The sequence below is a fragment of the Acanthochromis polyacanthus genome, chromosome 16 (assembly GCF_021347895.1).
Source record: "Acanthochromis polyacanthus isolate Apoly-LR-REF ecotype Palm Island chromosome 16, KAUST_Apoly_ChrSc, whole genome shotgun sequence".
Taxonomy (NCBI): Eukaryota; Metazoa; Chordata; class Actinopteri; family Pomacentridae; genus Acanthochromis; species Acanthochromis polyacanthus.
Genome location: NC_067128.1, coordinates 3,604,463 through 3,624,852, shown reverse-complemented (window position 1 = coordinate 3,624,852; position 20,390 = coordinate 3,604,463). Strand labels below are relative to the sequence as shown.

Sequence of the window (20,390 nt, the reverse complement as noted above, 5' to 3'; positions counted from 1 at the left end):
CAAGTGCAGCATTCACTTCATTTCCAATGGACACACACACACGCAACCATCCACAGGGTCCATGTTGTAAGTCATTGCTTGTTCCCCTACATTACTCTTTTACTGTGTACATTACTCCATGTCATGAGTCATTTCCCACTGCAACATACACAGTGTTGAGAGTACAGGATTTTAGTCGTAACTGCATTCTAGTCATCATAATAGCCGGTCCAGAGTGACACCTTAACGCTAATCATAGTGCAGGACAACACAAGACTAAGAGTGTTTAGTCAAACTGTTTTGGGCAGATTTACAGCAAATTTGTGAGTGATCTGAAGGAAAGACATTAGTTTGCCAAAAACAAATGTAGCCATATGTTTGCCAGTGTTGCGGCTACTAGTGACACATTTCCAGCAACATTCTAGCAATAATGAGAAATTGGTCACTAACAAAACCTCTGCATCACCATAGTAATTTTGCTAAACACTACAGGAAATATGAATTTGCAGCAAACTTGCGGCAACTCAGCCACAGGTTTTCCACAAATTTATCAAGAAGCCACATGTAAGTATGCCATAAATCTAACGTGCAAATGAAAGTTTGACCTCACATCGATTTTGTTTAAGAGTTGAGCCACACATCTGGATTGGAATGCAAAATATAATGTTATATAAATATAATAATTGTAATATAATAATTTCAACTGCTTATGGGTCAACAAGTGTTAAAATAAGACAGAAAAGTAGTCTTGGGGGAGTCAGTGTGAATTTTTGCTCGTTATCAGTCTAGCTTTTACTTTCTGAGTGATAGCAAGTAAACCATGCAAAGCTAACTAAGCTAAGTCTAGCCAAGCTAAGCTATGCTAAAGTGCCTGAATTGTATGAAGTTATAAGAGTGAAGCTAACCCTTGCATATGCCCAGTTTTCTGTAGCTTTTTGGAGTTACCTACACTGACATATTCTAATCTTATCAAACTATTAGCAAACGGCCTACCGTGAGCGGACATGGAGCAACGTTAGCATTCACTCGTCATCATGGTTCTGGCTGGTTAGACTGTCCATGCTGACCCCTATATACAACTGAAAGCTTCTATAACTGGTGCACAAGGTGGTCTGGTCTGATGAATCCCATTTTCTTTTACACTGTATGGATGGACAGGTGCATTTTTACCCTTTGGCAGTGTGATGCTTTGGACAAGATTCTGCTGGGAAACCTTGGGTCTTGCATTCATGTGGATGTACTTGGACATCCGCCACCTACCTAAACATTATTGTAGACCACGTCCACACTTTTATGGCAGCAGCATTCCCTTAAGTCTCTTTCTGCAGGATAATACTTCCTGCCACACTGCAAACAATGTGTAAGAAACGTTTGAGGAACATGACAGAGTTCAAGGTGTTGACTTGACCTTCAAATTCCCAATGTCTCAAGTCAATCCAATCATGCACCTGTGGAATGTGCTAGAAAAACAAGTCTGCTCCATAGAGGCCCTACCAAGCAATTTCCATTACTTAAAGGACACCTTCAGAGGTCTGTAGAGTTCAGACCTCGATGGATCAGATCTGTTTTGGTGGCACAATGTGGACTTTCACAATATTAGTCAGATGGTTTAGATGCTGCAGCTCATCAGTATATATTGACTGAATTGATCTGAGGATCTATATAAACCCTCTTTCCTGCTATTGCATCATAATCAAGGCATCATCAACAAATGTGACCATGATGCGATGCTCCAAACAAATTTCCCTGTTGAGAAAAAATCATAATTACAGTGTCTCTGCTGACAGTGTTATATGTCACTGCTGATGTTCTTACAGTATAATTCCAATGACACATTATTTCCTATTCACTGAAGATGCATTCCCGCTCTCTGTTGCAATTTCCCCGCTTTGATGTCATCTAATGAAATCATCAGGAGAATCAATCTCTCCTCCTTTTCCCCCCCGACAGCCTATTAAGACCCCATGCTAGAGGAAGTCTAGGCAAGCAGCCATTTTTCATACTTCAGTGGCGTCTAAATGCGGCAGATAACAAATGATGAAATCACAATAGTACACAAGTAACCGTATAAATGAGTATAAACGAGCGTGCTCATTGCTGGGAATTACCCTCCTGCACAAACAGGGCATTTTGCAAATCATGTCCCAATCAATGATCCATCCCAGCGCTCTATGATAATTCTTCTAATCAATGTTTCTAACAGTCGTGTGAGGACAAAGTGTTAATCAGAGGGGGGGATAATAGAATAATAATGGAAAGAGAAGGATTCCTGATTATATTTTCTTGCATTATCAACATATAGTAAGAGCAGTTTATCCAAATCCACCACCATGTTTCCATCCAACTCTCTGGAGCTCTTCTTCTCTCCGATGAAGACATTAACTGAGGCATCAATCAGTTCCTGACACTGAAAATCCCAGAGCAGCCGCTGTGCACTCCCACCACAGTTGGTCGGGCCCTGCCACCGGTGTGTATCGGGGCCGGCTGCATTCTGACTGACACAACCATTAGAGATTGTTACACCTGTCTAAATCTTTCCCTTTGTGAAAGATTATCCACAGAAGGAGCCACTGAGGAGAGGACGGAGTCTTCTCTCTGGGATTGAGGTGAGGTAGGCAGGACGGACAGATTGACGGGTCGGCTATTTTCCAGAGAGCAGTAGAGTCTGTCCGGCTCCAGACTGCTCCCATAATGATGAGTGAATCTCGGCCTGAATATGCACAGATGAGGAACTAATGATAAGAAAGTGATTGAATGACAGAGGGAAGACAGCTTGCTCAGGTGTGTGCTGCTGGTGATGAATGGCAGCCTGACACATTCAATTTACACACTTTCAGGCTTTGTAAACTGAATTCACACTATAAATCCACAGTATGCGTTTCAGTGAAAATGTGCATTAGGCCCACTGTTTGCTGCTGGAATTGTACACAGCTGGAGCACACTGTGTGAATCCTGACTATTCAACATATGCATATGTATATATTTTCCAGCAATTCAGACTCCATGAATATTTCAGATAATGCACAGCTCCATTTGGTCTATTGATGGCACAGAAACAGCACCGCCTTTTTCCTGCAGGCAAAGAGCAACTTTTGTCTGCAGTGACCTTAACTAACTCTCCCTTTGACTCTATTTTTATATTTTTTGAATGCTCCTTTACCTTTACAAGCTACTTGTGAACAGACTTACACCAAACGATCAGCTAAAGACTGAAAAACAGCATGTGAAGCTAAAGAGTTGGGTTCATCACACATGAAGTCTTTGTAACTCTGAAACCCTCCTGACTTGTTTTATGTTTGTAATGTTGTTTGATGGTTTTACTACAGCTCCTACAATAATTTTGGGTCCACCAGAACCAAACACCTCTCCTATATACTTGTAGTTATATCTATTGTGATATTTAGTCTTTAAATGTTCTTTTTGAAATTATAAAGTATCAGCACAATTTTGAACCCTATCACCATCATGATTCACATGTTCCTTTGAACACAATTTTCCACATTAGTGTCCCTATTTTCTTCTTAAATACAGCACGCGTGAGGCACCGGACACCTTGAATTTCCCAAGACCTGGAAATAGGGAAGTTGGATCCTTCTCACTTTTTGGGTTTTTAGCAGGAGGTGTCAAAAAAGCTGCCATGGGGATAATGCTCATAGTGACATTGCTTTTTGATCCTTCGATATCATTGTGAAGCAGAATTCACTGATCGTTGGGTTGTTCACCCACTAATGAGGAATCTAAGCTGTGTTTAGACCGTTGTGAGACAGGTCAGTTTTACCCTACTGACGATGTGTTGTAACAATAGTAGGTATTTTTTTGATCCCATGGCGACAGTGGGCAGCATATTTTGAACTTGCTCTTATCTACTTAAGTTTGATACTCTTTTTGACACCAGCATGAATACCAGACATCTGTCCGCTGTATCTCGTTTCCTGACTTCATGGACCTGGCCCTTTCTATGGATTTTAGCCCATCTGAACTTTTCTCTGTGCTTGACCATCTGGTAAGTGATTCCTCTCTTGGCATCTGGATCCTCCTCATCATCATCATCGTCATTCTCTTCCAACTCTTCAGCTTCTGGTTTGTTGCTCTTCACTCCTCTACTGATATATCCAAAACTTAATGCTGTGTCAACAGCTAATACAAGTCAGAGTAGTTGACCGTCTTCACTACTCCAAATCCTGGCTGCATAAGATTCACCCCTTTGCTTCTGCACTTTGTAATATATTTCAAAGGCCCACCATCTCTCACCTTCTCGTTCTGCCCTTTCTTCTCGTACACAAAAGCCTACAAATGACACATTCCTTGGAGGCTGATCACGCCATCTTCAACTATTTCCAGCCCATCCTTTGCCCCTCTGCAGCCGTCCAACAGTCTGTGATGTTGGGATGACTGTCAGGAAATGATAATGTTTATGGAAGCCGAATCAGACTTTTCCCCTTTTCATCAGGTGATGGTTGGCTGAGAAAAATTCATAGAGATGGAAAGACTGAGGTTCTTGGGGACCAGTTGCACTGAGAATTCTCATCTATCTCGGAGCCATTTCTTGCTTATTAGATGATGACAGAGAAGGATGAATAACCCACCCAGCTAGCCGCTCGTAACCCTTATCGGACACCTAATGTGTATATATTTACATGTCCATTTCCACAATGTCTACTTCTGTTGTTTCACTGGTGACACAAATATACCTGCCTCTCTGTTAAATCCATCCTAAACTGTCTCCAGGAGTTGAAGTGCTTGTGTTTGCTTTTGCCAACACCACAACAACCACAACCAGCCACTTAGTGCCATTGACACCAAACTTTCATGCCCACGTCGGGAATCTTGGTGTCATCTTGGTGGCTCAGCACTGAAATCTGACAAACAGATTCACTCTGTGGTAAAAGGGTGCTACTGTCAACTGAGAAACATCAGCAAACTGAAATCCATTCTCTGTCTAAATGACACGACCACTGGAACCACTGCATTGATTTCCTTAAGGTTAGATAACCAACTGTCTGCAAGACCAAACTACTGCAAGACTCCTAACCAAGTAAAAACGGAAGTTTTTACATGTATTTGCTTCCCTGGACTACATCTCCAGCTACTTGTTAAATGCAGAATTGATTTCAAGGTTGTTTTAATTTTATATAAAACCACAAGACTGTACCTTCAAAACTTTAGAATAACCTTCCTGTAATAATGAAATATTCCTATGCCATTGACTCAGAGGAAGAATATCAAGATGCACATGTTTTAAAAGGCCTTTGGTTGCTCTTAATATTCTAGTATTTTAGATTTCTCCATTTTTAGTATTTTAAAATTTTTTTTTTTTTTGCTGAAGAGCTAGATTTCAAGAGTTGTTGTCCTGTTTTCTATCTTGCTTTTTTCTGCTCTGTTGGCTGTCTTAAAACATTTACAGCACTTTGGTCAACTCTGGTTATTTCAGAACATGCTGCATAAACAAAAATGATTTGATTTGATCTGTATGCATGGAAGCAGCATGAGAAAATGCATAAAAATATGAATGAATGCAGCTTTAAATCATATTTACATCACTTGCACTTTGCCGTCTTTGCTTGCGATGTCACAGCCGATACTTTCTCTTTGACAGTTAATGAAAAACACCAGCTGTGTGGCCAGCTGTGCAACTTTATTTCAGCATTTCAACCTATTGGAAGCTGGGTTTTATTTTTGTCATACATTGGAAATGACTCATCTCTCTGTGTGGATAAAGAATTGTGTCACCGGCAGGGAGGAAATAGAAACTGTTTTCCATGGATGTGTTTCTCCAACTAAATGAAAAGGCTGCTTCTGTTGCAGCTGCAGTCTTTGATACCGGAGGAGGAGAACAAATCTCAAGGAATGGGGGAGATTAGATCTCTCTGTGGCCAGTGTCTTCGACAGGTCAACAGCAGCAGTGGGGACATTTATCACCAAACTTATTGCTTTGCTGCTGCTGAAGGGAAAGCAGGAGAGAGAAATATCACAAAAGGCATCACAAAATAAACTCAGCCATCCTCCTTCAAGTTCAAACAGTGGAAAGATGTGCTGCAACAACTCAATATGGTTTATTATTTCTGGGTTTGTTTCCTCGTGGAGCAGAGATAAGGAGCGATCCATCACGGCTTCTGTCTGCGACCTGAGGATTCCATTATGGCCCAACACAATATGTTCACGGTTTACATCGAGCAGCGCACAAAGGCAATGCCAAAGAACCAATTTCCTCTTACCTTCATGAATAAAGAATCTCATTCATCTTCCTCTGTGCACATCCATAAAGGCAGACAGGAGGTGAGTGGAGACCCATTATCAAGCTGTCTTCAGCGTTTCAGCGCCGGTCCGAGCACAAATTCAGACTGAAGGAAGCACAGCTTTTGTGTTGTTTTCAGGTAGGAAACCTGCCACGTTTAAAGCTTGAACTGATTGTGTTGACTTTTTCATTTTTTAAAAACAATTTTTCCCTCTTTTTTTGAAAGGAGCTTGATCATCAGCGACACCAAAAATAATCGTGACTCTCCTCATGATTCAGATACCCTAAGCTGGTATGTGTCACATTGATTTTTTCACACTGACACTCATACCGAGGCCTCGCAACGAACCCCTGCTGTCCTTAAATCACCTCACACTGCTGGCAGAGTGACTTTCCACCCATCCTTTCACTCTACATTTACTCACGCACAGCTTGAGCACGTTATCCTTCCGTGTTGTCGTTGTAAAGTAGATAACATCTAACATTATGTCGAGCGTTTTTGTGCAGACGACAGAATAGTGCTTAAAAAAATGATGCCAAATCAGAGAATGGGAAAAGATCTGGGTCCCAACATGATAAAAAGTCGGTTTGAAATTGCATCACAGTCCCACTCCGACCACTGAGTCATGGCTTTGTGTTGTTCAGCCTCTGGATCTGAGGGCAGACTGGGACAAACCGCCGCCTCTCCTCCACGCTAGTAAAGAATTGGATGACTTTTGAGCATGTCAGCTCCTCTCTGCGTGAGTATAGGTCAACGTTAAATCACATCAGAGCCACTTTACTGTAACTGAGTGAGGGATTAATGTGTTTTAGTCGGTTCCTCGGCTGGCAGACAGAAATTCGGCTGCTTCACAGTGACCCGACGGGCGGTGAGAGCTGTGTCGACGCTGAACACCAACAGTGAGAAGAATGAATTTAAAATTGTAATCCGTAACAAAAAACTTCTATTATTCATGCCTGGCATTTACTCTGCTGTAGTCATTAAATGTTTTTACACTCATTAGTTATAGAGTAGTTTGTATTGTCAGTGGGACAGCTCGCTGTTCTCACAGTGCATGCAAATGTACAAAAAAAAATCATAAGAAAACAGAGTTAGGACCATAAAGGTTTGCCCACTGACACAATTCTTGCTATTTTAGTTACTTCTATAATGAAGATGGACCTAAAGTGCAGACTCCCAGCTTCAATTTGAAGGTTTTTGATTCCAAATTGGAGAAAGGGTTTAGCAATTGCAGCTCTTAAATAATTATTCCCCTCTTTTTAAAAGGACCACAAGTAGATAAACATTTCATTTAAAAGCTGGACAGTTGTGGTGGCTCATTGTTTCTTCATCAGTTAAGCAGTTGAAAGGTCTGGAGGTGATTCCAAGTGTTGCTGTGAAACCACGACAACATGTGATCAAAGAAGCTGCAAAAACAAAACAAAAAAGCTATTAAAATACGCTAGTTTGTCCGAAAACAGTGGACTGTGTAAAAGATGTTTGCAATTTCTAAACTTTTTGCTGGATATTTTGGGGATATTTGCAACCCTTTGAATTAAAGCTGAAAATCTGCACTTCAGTTTTATTTATTGGTTCATTTCAAATCTATTGTTATAATGTACAGAAGTCAAATTATGAAAATTACACATCGAAATATTCCACAACTGATGCATTCTGACAGAGTAGCAGCTCAGATTAGGCTTTAATAAAAGTAATCTCATGTAGAATTCTAGGACTTTTAGTATGAAGATATTGCTTGTAATACATTAAATTAAGGACGCAGTGTTATCAGCTGGGTCAGTATAGAATTGTGGAACTTTTTGTTACATAGTTGACATTTTTGTTGCTTTCAGCCTAAAAACCAACATGGCCGCCAATGACCAAACACCACATGGCATTTTTCCAGAAAGATTTTTCTAAAATATTAAAATTGGAATTTAAAATTTATTCAATTAGCTCTGTTAAATAAGTCCACACAGGCAGACATTACTAGTCCTATACATTTTTGAATGCAACTGAAAAATGTTTCTATACTTCGAATCCGTTTTCTTGTGTTTACCTGCAAGTGACAGGACTGGACCCTCCGCTCAGCACTGTGTCTGAATGCATCCTGCTGCCGTGAAAACCCAACGCTCACACCACAACTCCCGTGCAGACACGACTTAAGGCTATAATTTCTCAGATGCTGGTCAAAGAGCCGCAATAAAACATAGCAAGCAAGTCCAGAACACTGCTCTAATACAGGAAACCATAACTACAAACAGCGCCTCGTGAAGAAAGCATAAATCTGCTGCGTAGAACAACCGTCTGAGCCCTATTCAGCCATGAGTGAAAGATGGCACGGTGCACAGATTTCTGAGTCCGCTGGGCTGTGTAATGCCACGGTGATTATTTTCCGAAGCTCGGGAAAATAAAACTGTCAGGCCGCATAAATCATAATTAATTGTAATTAATGGAACCAGTTTTGGTCTGATCATCGCATAAATCGCCGAGCCCATTTCTGGTAAAAAATGTAACTACTCACACTTTGTAATTGATGGCGTCTCTGAATGCATTTCAGGCATTTAATCATCTATGCAAATGGCTGCATTAGTCAGGAAATGATTAAAATAATGGAACTCCACTACGAGAAAAACTATAACAATTACACAACTAATGGACTTCCCAATATGTTGGAGAAGTTTAGATTAAGCAATTCTGAATTAGACAGAAAAAATGACGACGACGGCTTGACAAAGATTGCATTTCTAGATAAGTAAATACAGAAACACAGAGGAGCCCCAATTACACACTATATGAAATTTATTCCATTGGTAGTAATGTAGGAGAATTATAAAGCTGCTTTGCTTTACACCTTCTAGATATACTGCTGTACATATCTGCTATCAAACACAGACTGGGCTCACAAATACACCAGGGCCTTAAATAAAACATAGCTAACAAAAAAGAAGAAACAACGGGGGGATGTGGGTCACAGATGAGAAAAAGGTAAATACTGAACACATTTTGCTCGGGTTCTGTTGAGTTTAGTCTGTAAATATTTAATGTTACATGTAAAAAATTAAAAAAAAACACGGTAACTAAAGTCTACATAATTCCAGGGCCTAAATATCACCAAATATTAGCAGCCACATCTGATAGGACATCGGCTGCGCTGTACAGAGTAATATATCAGATGCAGATGTCACACAATTCTCATTTCAGCTTTGCTCGTGTTACATTAACATGTCATATTTAGCCTGACACTGAATGCTTCATAAAGTAGAGTCAATGACAATTGTGAAAATAGGAGGAAAAAAAGAGAATTCAAACAATCTCGCACTTTCTTTCCTCAACCACGGAGGAGGTGAAGAAACCTCCACCTCGTCTTTTAATTCACCGTTTCCTGATCTGTTCAGACTCCTACTCCTTCCTGCGTTTCTTGTCGTGGTAGTCGTCCTTGGAGCGGTTGCTGGTGGAAGGTCTCTTGGAGCCGCCGTGCTGCTTGGCCTGCTCCAAGAACTTGTCCAGACCGAAGGGATCCTCCTCAAACTGGACCGGTCCTTCCCTTCTCTGTGTGTGGTCAGCGCCTGAGAACTCCTTATCTGGAGCAAATCTGACAGACAAAAAGAAAAAACAAATGGAATTCACTGCCAATTCCTGCTATCACTCATTTGTTAAACTGCAGTCGAGGTTGAAGCATTTTCTACAAGAAGCGGACTATGTTTTTATGTCTCAGGAAAATTCACTCAAGTCACAAAGTGTTTTCAACTTTGTGTTTTGCACGTTGGTGCAGCACCCTGTGGCCAGCCACACATTCCTCGAGGACAATGACAAGCTGGTGACTAAACATATGGGACAGGCTATGCTCGGCTAGCAGAGTGTAGCACTGCTGCCCAAGGACAAGGCTTCCTGCTGGGACTGGATGTGCGGGCTCGTCCTGTGCCTCAAAATAAAGCTAGAATGACCTCAAAAATCTTCATTATTACTTTTTAAAATCACACTGTAGAGGATGCTGTCTTTTAAAACGGTTTAAGTTTAGCTCTGCTGTTACAGATGGAGGGTTACAGTAAGTCATTAACAGGTCACTCACTCATGAGCAAACAAGACTGTGATATCCAGTATATGGGTCAATATATAATAGTGGAACTTTTTGTAACATAGTTGACATTTTTGCTGTTTTCAGTCCTAAAATCAACATGGCTGTCTATAACCAAACACCACATGGCATTTTTACACAAAGATTCTTCTAAATATTATATATACAATTAAGCAAAACTGAAATTGAAAGTTATTTATAAAGATATTGTAGTAAATATGTTGACTGCTTTATATTAAATAAGTCAGAAAGTCTTGGAGTCTTTCAGTCTTTTCTTCAGGAGGAAATGACATCATGTGGAGCAGGTCATGTGATCTGGAATTAACACACTTCCTACAATTTGTTATTTTCCATATAAAATTTGATATATTGCAAAAAAAGAAATATCTGTCATGATTATCTCCACTTAATAAAAAGAACACAGTCAAAACTATTTCTAATTAAGCTCATTTTGTTATTGTTTAGCTAATTAGAAGGTGGTGGTTGTTAAATTTGGACGGTTATTTCGTTGACATTTTAGTGATGTCCGGTCATTTTTTATTAATAAGTGATTGTTTCCATAATAAATAATGATGCAATTTGTAAAGACATGATCATAATGAACATAAAAAACAGGAGTGGTTTTCACTTTTAATAAAAATATACATTTTTATTAAAAGTAAAAACAACTCCTGTTTTGGAAAATATATCCCATGGACTTCAAAATATATAAATTGACCCAAACATGAATAAGAAACTGATTTTATTCATGTGTCAAACCTTCAGGCGTTTCATTTGTTAGTGCTTGTCACAAATGTGTTTTTTTAAGACTCCCATAATAACACTGGCTGCAACGGATCACAAAGCTCTCAAGTCATGGATCAAATGGTTTGTTGGATCAGTAAAAAGGGAAACAATGTGGTGACTGTCTGGTGTCTCGTGCTTTGGCTCATCACAGAGATTTAGAGAATTATTACTGTCTGAGGCCAGGTTTGTTTTCAGTGCCATTTGTCTGTAAGGTTTACTATTTAAGCTAAACTACCAGCCATATGCCCAGATCACTTTCTGTCATACTGAAAGATAGAGGCTCCTGTTCAAGCCCTCAGTGCCTTTCCAGTTATTTGAAAAAAGCAGCTGTGAAGCCAAGTACTCCATTATAGTTGTGAACAATTCAGAGCTCAGTCACTAATCACTATATTCAATTTGTCAGGATCAGATAAAAGGCTGTGAGGTCATGCAGCTGAACAAATGAGTCAAATAAAGGTACACGATATTAAAAAAATGAAACACAAATCAATCCACAGTACCTGTTTTCACGCATGAGCGTTTCAAAGTCATCTGTGTAGGCGTCTTTGTCGATGTTCTTGCTGGGCCTGTAGATGTTGGAGGCCATGTCTCTGCCGCCACGGAACGGCTGGTCGTAAACGTTGTACGTCTCGTCTTCACCGCCTGCAAAACCACTGTCCATACCCTGAAAAGAGACGCGCAGATTATAGGGTCTTTCATCCATCTATTTGGGTATTTCATTGAAAATGTTTCAGGTTCAATCTGCACCAAAACAAAAAACACCGGAGCCAAAACCATTTCAAGTCAACACCGGCAGTGAAGCTAAACCTTTTTCAGAACTTCTGTGTTCAGATAGTCCTGAAATGTTCTCACCTTGCTCATGTTGAAGAGTCGCTGGTCGTACTGAGCCTCGCTGGAGGAACGAGGGTTTGGTTTGCCCAGAGCGATGAGCTCACTGATGTCTCTGTCCTGATCTCTCTGCAGTTTCGATCTGTGACAAAAAAAAAGAAGAAAAAGCTCAAAATTCCGAGCAAAAACGAATGACAACCGCAGCGCTGAGATGTAAATGTAGGAGAAACAACCGCTAGCAGAAAGTAGCTCCATTTTTACTGTAATATTTCTATAATTAAGCACTAATTTAAGCAGTGTAGCATCAAAAATCTGAAGAAGACTGGACTGACTTCAGTGTTGTGCCACGTAATATATAAAGTTTTATATGATGACAGGCGTAATATTCGGTAGCTTCTAAAATACTTCCAAAAAGTGCCTTGAGTTTGCCATTAAAGCTTTAATTTATGTGGAAATGCATGTCAGTATTAAATGTGAAAGTTTTTCATCCGAGTTCTCGGCGACTTTAACATCTTGATTGTCCTTCAGCAAACAGCCGCCTCAAAGTTAAGTGAAAGGTAATTCTAAGATAACAAGGTCTCTGCTTTCTGACAGCTGGAATTGTGATTGTAATGAGCTCTCCTCTGAATTTCACTTCCTCCACTTCTCCGGGGAACCACAATTCCATCAACTGACAAACCTGACGGTGCACACGGGGAGCTTAGCACACAAATACACGCTAATCACGCGTCTCACATGCACAAACAGTCTGCAGGATCCGTGCAGACGAGGGACTGCCTTAGCACTCTGCTGGATCCTGCTGTGTTTGTGCAGTATTACTGCTGGCCCCATGAATGATTCAGCAGTGAGCGGTGCATCTGTGTGTGTGTGTGTGTGTGTGCGCAGAGGGGAGGGGTGGGTGAGTTCACATGCGGTGTGGTTAAAGTGCGTGTCCAGCACCTCTTATCAGGAGCAGCCCGGGAAATGTTCTTGTCGTGCTGTCTCTCTTTCCTTCTGCCCTGGCGGATCTCATCACGCTCCCTGGCCTCGCTGTCCTCGCCACCTGCAGCGTGAGACGGAGCGGGAGACGGACGGGTGGTGAGAGGGAGGACGGGGTGCAAAAGAATAACAAAAAACACGAGAAGTTAATTTTTAGAAAACCACACGAGGACGGGAGGCGATGGGAAACGGTGCAGAGGTGCAAATTAAAATGGGGTTAGAGAGGGAGAGAGACAGAGGTGGGTTGAAGGTGAAGCAGGTGAACGTTGATATGCAGCAGAGGAGACAAGATGAAGTCAGGAGAAACTGTCAGCGGGCAGTAAACCAGCAAAACCACAGCTGATGGATGCCACAACGCATTACAGAAAATTTGAGAAAAATGCAAATTTGCTTTTTATACTCTCAGTCAATGTCCTGTATCTAAGTGGTCATTCAAAAACACGTACAAAAACAAGACATGCTACGGCGATTTTCCTCCCTCAAAAATATATGTAAATTATCAGTGGGGAAGCGGAAACATCATTTCACAGCTTACTGGTCCTGTCAACACTGGCAGAGTGAAAAATGTTGTCATCACTTATGCCAGTCATGTTCCACATTTGGAACCGGCAACGACACAGATAGAGTCTGCTCCATACACATCCCTCTATACACACAGGCCTGTCATATACGCCGCAATACTTAGAATCTGTTAAACAGGGGTGTCAAACATGCGGCCCGTGGACCAAAACCGGTCCAACAGAGGGTCCGATCTGGCCTGTGGGACAATTTTGTGAAGAGAAGACATCACCTGCCAATCGTAAATTTGTAAAACTATAAATTTAAAATCATTTCTGGACAAGTTGTTTTGATCATAAAGTAAAATACTAGAATGCTCATTGTTTTGTCACTTTGTCTCTCATTTTTGTAATATTTTGTCTTGTTTTTTTTTTGTCTCTGTTTTTGTCATTTCCTTGTGACATGCTTGTAATTGTGGTCTTATTTTTCTCATTTTCTGTTTCGCTTTGTTCATTGTTTTGTGTAACGTTTTGTGTTTTTTTTGTCTCGCTTGTGTAATTTTTTGTCTCGTTTTGTCGTCCATTTTTTTGCCGCTTTGGAACATTTTTGCCCAGTTTGTCCCTTTTCTGTTTTGTTTCGTGTCGTTTGTCCCATTTTTTGTTGTTTTGCTGTCGTTGTTGTCATTTTGTGTCTCATTTTTGTAATATTTTGTCATCTTTTCTTGTCTGACTTCTTGTTTTGATCATAACTAAATGTTTTGTGCCTTTGTAGACACACTAATCTGTAAGTTGTAATGTATAAATGATAAACTGAGGCATATTATTGCTGAAAATGATTTCTTCTGAAGAAACTTCAGGTTGTTCGTAAGGTTTTGTTCATTAAATGTGAACATTTGAAGAATATGCTTTTTTGCACGAAAACAAAGAAAAAATTTGGAGCTTTATGGGTTAATATTCTGTAATTTAACTGGTCTGGCTCACTTAAGATCAAACTGGGCTGAATGTGGAACCTGAACTAAACGAGTCTGACACCCCTGTGTTAAAGTAAACCATTTTCTTCTCCGCTCTAATCTTTTGGACTCACCTTTGTCGTCGTGGGTTTTGATCCCTGCCCTGCGGTCTCGAGCCATTTGAGCCAGCTCCCTGAGCTTCTCCTCCTTCTTTTCCTTCTCCTTCTGAGCCATCTTCTTCTCCACCTGGGCTCGCATCTCCACCGCCTCTCTGGCCTAAAGACAAAACCAGCATATAAATATGATCAGATTTCAAGCAGCATATTATTTCTGATCCACTGACGACAATCATACGTTACCTTTCTGTCAGCGATATACAGGGCTTCAGCCAGTTTGGCAAAGTTCTCATTGATGTGAACAGTTTGCAGACCTCTGCCATCAGCAGCGAGACGTTTGTCGAGAGGAATGGTGTAGCCCTGAGAAAAATCAAGCACACAGAAAGAAGGGGATGAGCACAAGAAGACCAAAAGGTGTGTTTCACACCCTAATAAACTGTTCCAATTAAGTGAGGTGTCACGTTACCTTAGCGTTCTTCCAGTTGGAGATACATGGAGGAATCTTCCACTCCTGCTGCTCCTTCACAGTCATCTGCAACAATGGGAGAAACTCCATCAAACACAGTGCAACCAAAGTCATTTTGATTTAAAAAAAAAAAAAAGCATCAAATGATTGAAAAGAAGAACATTTCAAACACTCTACCTTTCTGCTTGGAGAATGCATGACAGGAGCTGGGGGAGAAGGAGGTCCTCGGGGGATCTTTTTGTTGATTCTGAAACAAGAAGAAATTCACATTTTATTTCTTAATCCTTTTCTTTAGACACAGAGCTGACCATTACACGTATTTAAAGGTTCTTTGTGGAATATTCAGAATACTCTTATAATGAAACTGATGGCAGTGAAGTGAACTACACTCAGCATTAAACTCTGGAGGTATGTGGAGAGCTTGTGTTTGTGTTGTGCTAGAGACGGTGATTTGTTAACGTCAGCAGAGTCCGTTTCTTAGCTAACGTTAGCAGGGTTGCACACTGTTAGCACAATAGAGGAGCTGAAGAAAGGCTTTGAAGAAAAGCACTTGAGAGCAAGTAAATAGGTAGATCCATGGTGTCCCGTGCACAGAGAGATGCCGACTGTAAAAGAGAACAGTGGACATCTGAAGTCCTACCGATAATCCTACAGATGTACTGTAGAACATGTGTCTGACCGCTACAGAGAGTTGTTGGTTATTGAACACAGAAAAACACAGCGGGCTCTCAAGGATGTTTCTGAAAGGCTGTGACTTTGTGCTGGACACAAGATATGGCTGCTATTTACAGATAAAGCTGTAACACCGTGTGAAAGTGTCTATAGTGGGGGTTACGTTCCAGACCCCCCGTGATAGACGAAAATCCATGAAGTAGCAACTATATTTTATTATTTAGATGTATTTTAAGGTTGTATAAACCCTCCAAAGGCCTGCAGAGAAATACACAAATCTAATCCTTATATTTATGAATTATTAAGCGTGGATGACTAAGACTCTTGCTGCACAACCTCTCCACATTACAAGCATTTGTTTTGGTCAGCATTTGTTACCTGGAACAAGCACAGTTGTGCGTAGTCAAAAGTTTTGGGCTACGCGTGCACATCCGAATGCAAGAATTGACTTTAAACATGACATCCTTGAATTTTTCCCAAAAACTTAATTCTGAGAATTCAGTATAAGCTACCATTGTCTTCTATAGACAACTGAGAAAGTGGGGAATGGCTCCTTTTTCATGTTACATTACAGTCTGCTCACACATTGGAAATAAAAACGTGTTAATTCCTTCACATGTTTACAAATAATACCTTAAAAAACAACCTGGTTTGATATCACAAATGGAGAACAACTTTAGATTGTCAAGCTTCAAATCACGTTTGTTCATAATGACATCTTAATAAAAGCATAAAAATGCATAATGGGGCAATACGTAATGTTTAATTCAGACAGATTTATCATCAACAAAACAGAACTACAAATGAGCACTCTTCACACCGGAAAAATAAAACATCACGACTTCGAATTAATGCAGGACTGACTTCATGAATTAGTGTCAAAACAGCTTTAAAAAAAAAACAAAATTAGCATATTTCTGATTATATTAAATACCTTGCGTGATCCAATAAATTGGTCATCAGACATGGTTTCCTGTTTACTTACTTAAAACGTGGAGGCTCCATGGGGTCTTTCTGCATTTCCACCATGCGGATCACTCTCTGTTTGGCCCCTGAGTTAAAAGCCACTCCCTGCTGGGACGGGGTGTATCTTGAAAACAGAAAAAGAAGAAACGTGTCACCAGGCATAAATCTTCACCCTCGACCATATGCACAAATGCAGGTGAAAGGCAGTGTTACTTTGTGCTTTCCCTGTGCAGCCTCTCTTAGATTTACGTTCTGATTGACAGCATGGCAGCATCTGAGTGACTGAACTGAACCTCCCCATGCAAATGCATCGGACTGCAGTGTCACCATTGTCACTGGCGTACTGTGCAGTTGATACTTGGTTAAACTTCCATACACACCTGATGTACTGTGCAGGGGCTTGTTTGTCTGCCGCTCTGACGGGCATTGCAGCGGCGATCTTCTGAGACACCTGCTTGTCCAGGGCAGCACGGGTTTTATCTGTCAGCTACAGAGGACACACAACAACAAACAAGTTTAAAATCAAGCAGGTCACTACAAAACAAAGCAAAGGAAAATCTGAATGCATGTTTGTCCTAACCATCCTGTTTTTGCTTGTGATTACAGGGGGTCCTCGGTTTAACGTATGGCGTTTCATCATTATGTCAGAACTGGTTTTGTGGAACTAGTTGACGAGCAGAGTGGATGAATACCCCGTCAGCGGTGCTATAAGACGGCTTTGTTTACATTCTCTGGTTGTATACCACCTTGGATTGTGCTACATTTGCTAACTTTTCTCCCTTCATTTTGGCTCCTAAGCACAAGCCAGACTCTTCTGATGGCAGTGCTTTGAGGAACAGGAAAGCCATCTCCATGTAAGTGAAATTAGATAGAATAAAACGCTGGGAACAGGGCGAAACACTACCGATCATTGCTCAAGTTGTAAAAACAGGTCAACATATTGTAGCGACCCTCTGTGATGAATGAGTGAGACTTTATCTGGTTCTCTGCTGGTTTATTGAACCTTCACACAGGATACTGTGGGCCGTAGACAATGCCAGAATACCTAGAAAAATCCCATAACTTAGCTCCAGAATACCTAGAAAAATGTGCAGTGCTACAGCAGCAACCTAACTCTTGTATGCCTTTTAATACAGATGCACATTACAACATGTCTTACCTCTCGCACAGCCTCCTCATCAGGCCTCTGTAGCTCTGGTGTGTCTTCATTTAGAACCTCCTTTGGAAGCAGGTCTGTGTACTTACTGAATATCACCTGGAATAATGAAGGGGAAGAAATGGTTAGAAACAACTAACTAATCAAACGTTGCATCTTTTTGTAATCACATCAACAAATGATTAAAAAAAACAACAACATGGAAACAGACTGTGTATGGATCTGAAATATATTTAACAATGTGATTAAAACAATGTTTGGGGTGTAACAACACTTCATCAAATATAATAAAGGCTTCTGGAAAAAGTTGCATGCAAATAATAAAACTAAAACTGTTATTTAAATGAAACAAGCTGGATTTCATTACAGGTAGTGTCATAAACAAGTGCTGAATAAATCAGTATGAAGTGTGCGTTGGGATGAACCTATCTGACTGATGAAACAAAGACTTGTTTATGTACCTTATCTTTGCCCTGTCCTTGTCTGGCGATGGCATCATATTTGATCTTTCCCTCTGCATCCACTTGCACTGCCAGAGCGTTGGACGTCTTCTTCTTCCTGCCCATCTCCAGAGGAAACTGAGCCACATGGATCTCTGGGAAAGCTCCTCCATCTCCAAAGTCCTGCAGACACCCAACGTTTGAAGACAAGAAGATAGTCTTTAGGTTTGTTCCCTGCTGAAGAGGTATCTCCAACCACTACTAAACAAAATGACAAATTATTTGATTAAAGTCAGAACTTGTACCTCTAGTGTGCGTGGCACCCAGCCTTTTCTGTGACCGTACGGAGGAGGCTCTCTGCGGGACGAGACCAAGGCGGTGGAGTAGGACTTCTGGGCCCGGAGCCTCTCCTCTGCCTCCAGCTGGTCCTGCGACAGCTGGGTCGGTGCCGGTAAGAAGCTGGACACACAAAAATACTTACTGAATCATTTCCGACAGTCCCCCTAAACTTGTAATCCCTGGCTAGCGTTAGCCGGCAGTTATAACATGTAGCTTTGATGCTAACAGAGCTAACAACAGTATGTGGATGGATTATATGATTAATTTTGAACGCCAAAGAGCCAATCAACAGTCAATCTATACCTCTTAATAATGTTAAAGAATCGAAGTAAAGGATGTAACCACCTCAACTGGCACAACACAACAGATGCACATGTCAAGAGACCGTGACTGTGTGCTGCTAGGCTAGCTAATGCTACATGTTTAACGTTTAGCTTGCGACATTTTGACTAGCTAGCCTCTGCTAATGCCGTTAGCTTTGATCAAAACAAGGAAACGACAGCGGACCGAACAAAAAAATCAGTGTGAAATAGTAGTCGCTATATCTATTCGACGTACAACATAATGTGAAATGGACACCTGACAACAAATTTGTGAATTTTAAACAGAAAAGGCCTAGTCTAAAGACTCACCTCGTTAAAGACATTTTCCTTTCTTCCTTAGCACTGGACTGCACATGCGCGGTACCAGGTGACGTGTGACACAATAGAGCAAAACAGAATAATGTAGAATAGAGTAGGATAATATAGAGTAGGATAATTGTCATTATCACTTTTTATTTTTTTTTATTCATTATTGTTGTTAGAAATTCTAAAGACAGTAGATAAACAGTTTTATGCTATCCTGTAATATATAAATACAAATAAAAGCCTTCATAATAAAAGCAACAGACTTTTAACACCAAGAGAGAAGCTCAGGACAAGCTCGTTGTAAGTTGAAATCAACAATAAAAAAGACCAGTAGTCAGAAGTCAAGTAGATAAGACCAGAAACAAAACTACAAACCACTTTCACATAAAGGGGTCCTGCTGAAACAAAAATACACCTACTTCTAGGGAACAAACTTAAATCAGATCTGATGTAGTATGAGCAAAGTCAGTTTGTGGATGCAAAACCATGCTCAGTAGAACATGAAACTTTGTTTACAACATTTTTTGGGGGTCTTTGGAGTTTCATCGAACTTTATGTTTGGACTTTTCCTCTCACCAGCACTTTCATCTCTTCTCTGGGTCTACTTGAAGGGGCAGTCTGAAATTACTATTGAATCAAATCATTATTGACAATTAAATGAGCATTATAACCTAAAGAAGTACAAATATTATTCTATCTGGTATCTTTCTTAGTGTAGCTCAACATTCCTCAAATGTTTTTTGTCACAAGACACATCTTTAAATATAATTCTAGCTGCAAATCACCACGAATAAGACTCATTTCTGGACACACAGCTGAGTTAACCTGCACTCACTGTGATAGAAAATTGGAACTTGGATTGAGCATAAAATGAAAATGAGATGATCTTACTTTGCCCACAGCGCAGTGTCTCACATTTCATATTCATGTTGCACTGAAATAACTAAGAACTAATGGTACAATTAAAATGTTAAAATTTAAAGACTGCTGGGCTGTATTTAACTCAGTGCTTCAGGATCCCAACAGCACCTCTGCCTTTATAAAGGGTGGTATTCAGTAGCATCAATGTTCATGACAGTAGAGTGTATTCAGCAGGACTGAACTGAATTGAACTGATAGTGATACATAAACATCCATGTGTGGGAATATAGAATCTCTTCGAGAAGCAATAAAAATGCAGAAATTTTAGTTTCTCCTGTCAAGTTTAAAATAGTGTTTAGAAAGGGCCTGGATTTCTGCTTGTAGTTTCTCTTCAAAGCGATAATGTAATTGAAGAATCTGTTAAAATACATCTA

At 40.4% G+C, this 20,390-nt stretch overlaps 1 protein-coding gene across 1 annotated transcript; it reads right to left on the bottom strand.

Annotated features, from left to right (window-relative positions):
- Positions 1-8,978: 8,978 nt before the first annotated feature.
- On the bottom strand, positions 8,979-19,117 carry snw1 (SNW domain containing 1). Its single transcript, XM_022195153.2, has 14 exons — positions 19,099-19,117; positions 18,433-18,586; positions 18,149-18,310; positions 17,691-17,786; positions 16,912-17,018; positions 16,551-16,655; positions 15,071-15,140; positions 14,894-14,959; positions 14,671-14,787; positions 14,446-14,587; positions 12,826-12,928; positions 11,911-12,028; positions 11,559-11,722; positions 8,979-9,789 (listed from the first exon to the last, which is right to left on the bottom strand). Exons 1-14 carry the CDS (start codon positions 19,110-19,112, stop codon positions 9,597-9,599), a joined length of 1,611 nt encoding a protein of 536 aa, XP_022050845.2. The 5' UTR covers positions 19,113-19,117; the 3' UTR covers positions 8,979-9,596.
- Between the last annotated feature and the right edge of the window lie 1,273 nt (positions 19,118-20,390).

Excerpts from the sequence above, each read along its gene's own strand:
- snw1 (XM_022195153.2), bottom strand. Across the intron at positions 14,588-14,670 it reads TGTATATCGCTGACAGAAAG|GCCAGAGAGGCGGTGGAGAT; the intron begins GTAACGTATGAT and ends TTTTGTCTTTAG. Across the intron at positions 12,929-14,445 it reads CAAAACCCACGACGACAAAG|GTGGCGAGGACAGCGAGGCC; the intron begins GTGAGTCCAAAA and ends CTCACGCTGCAG.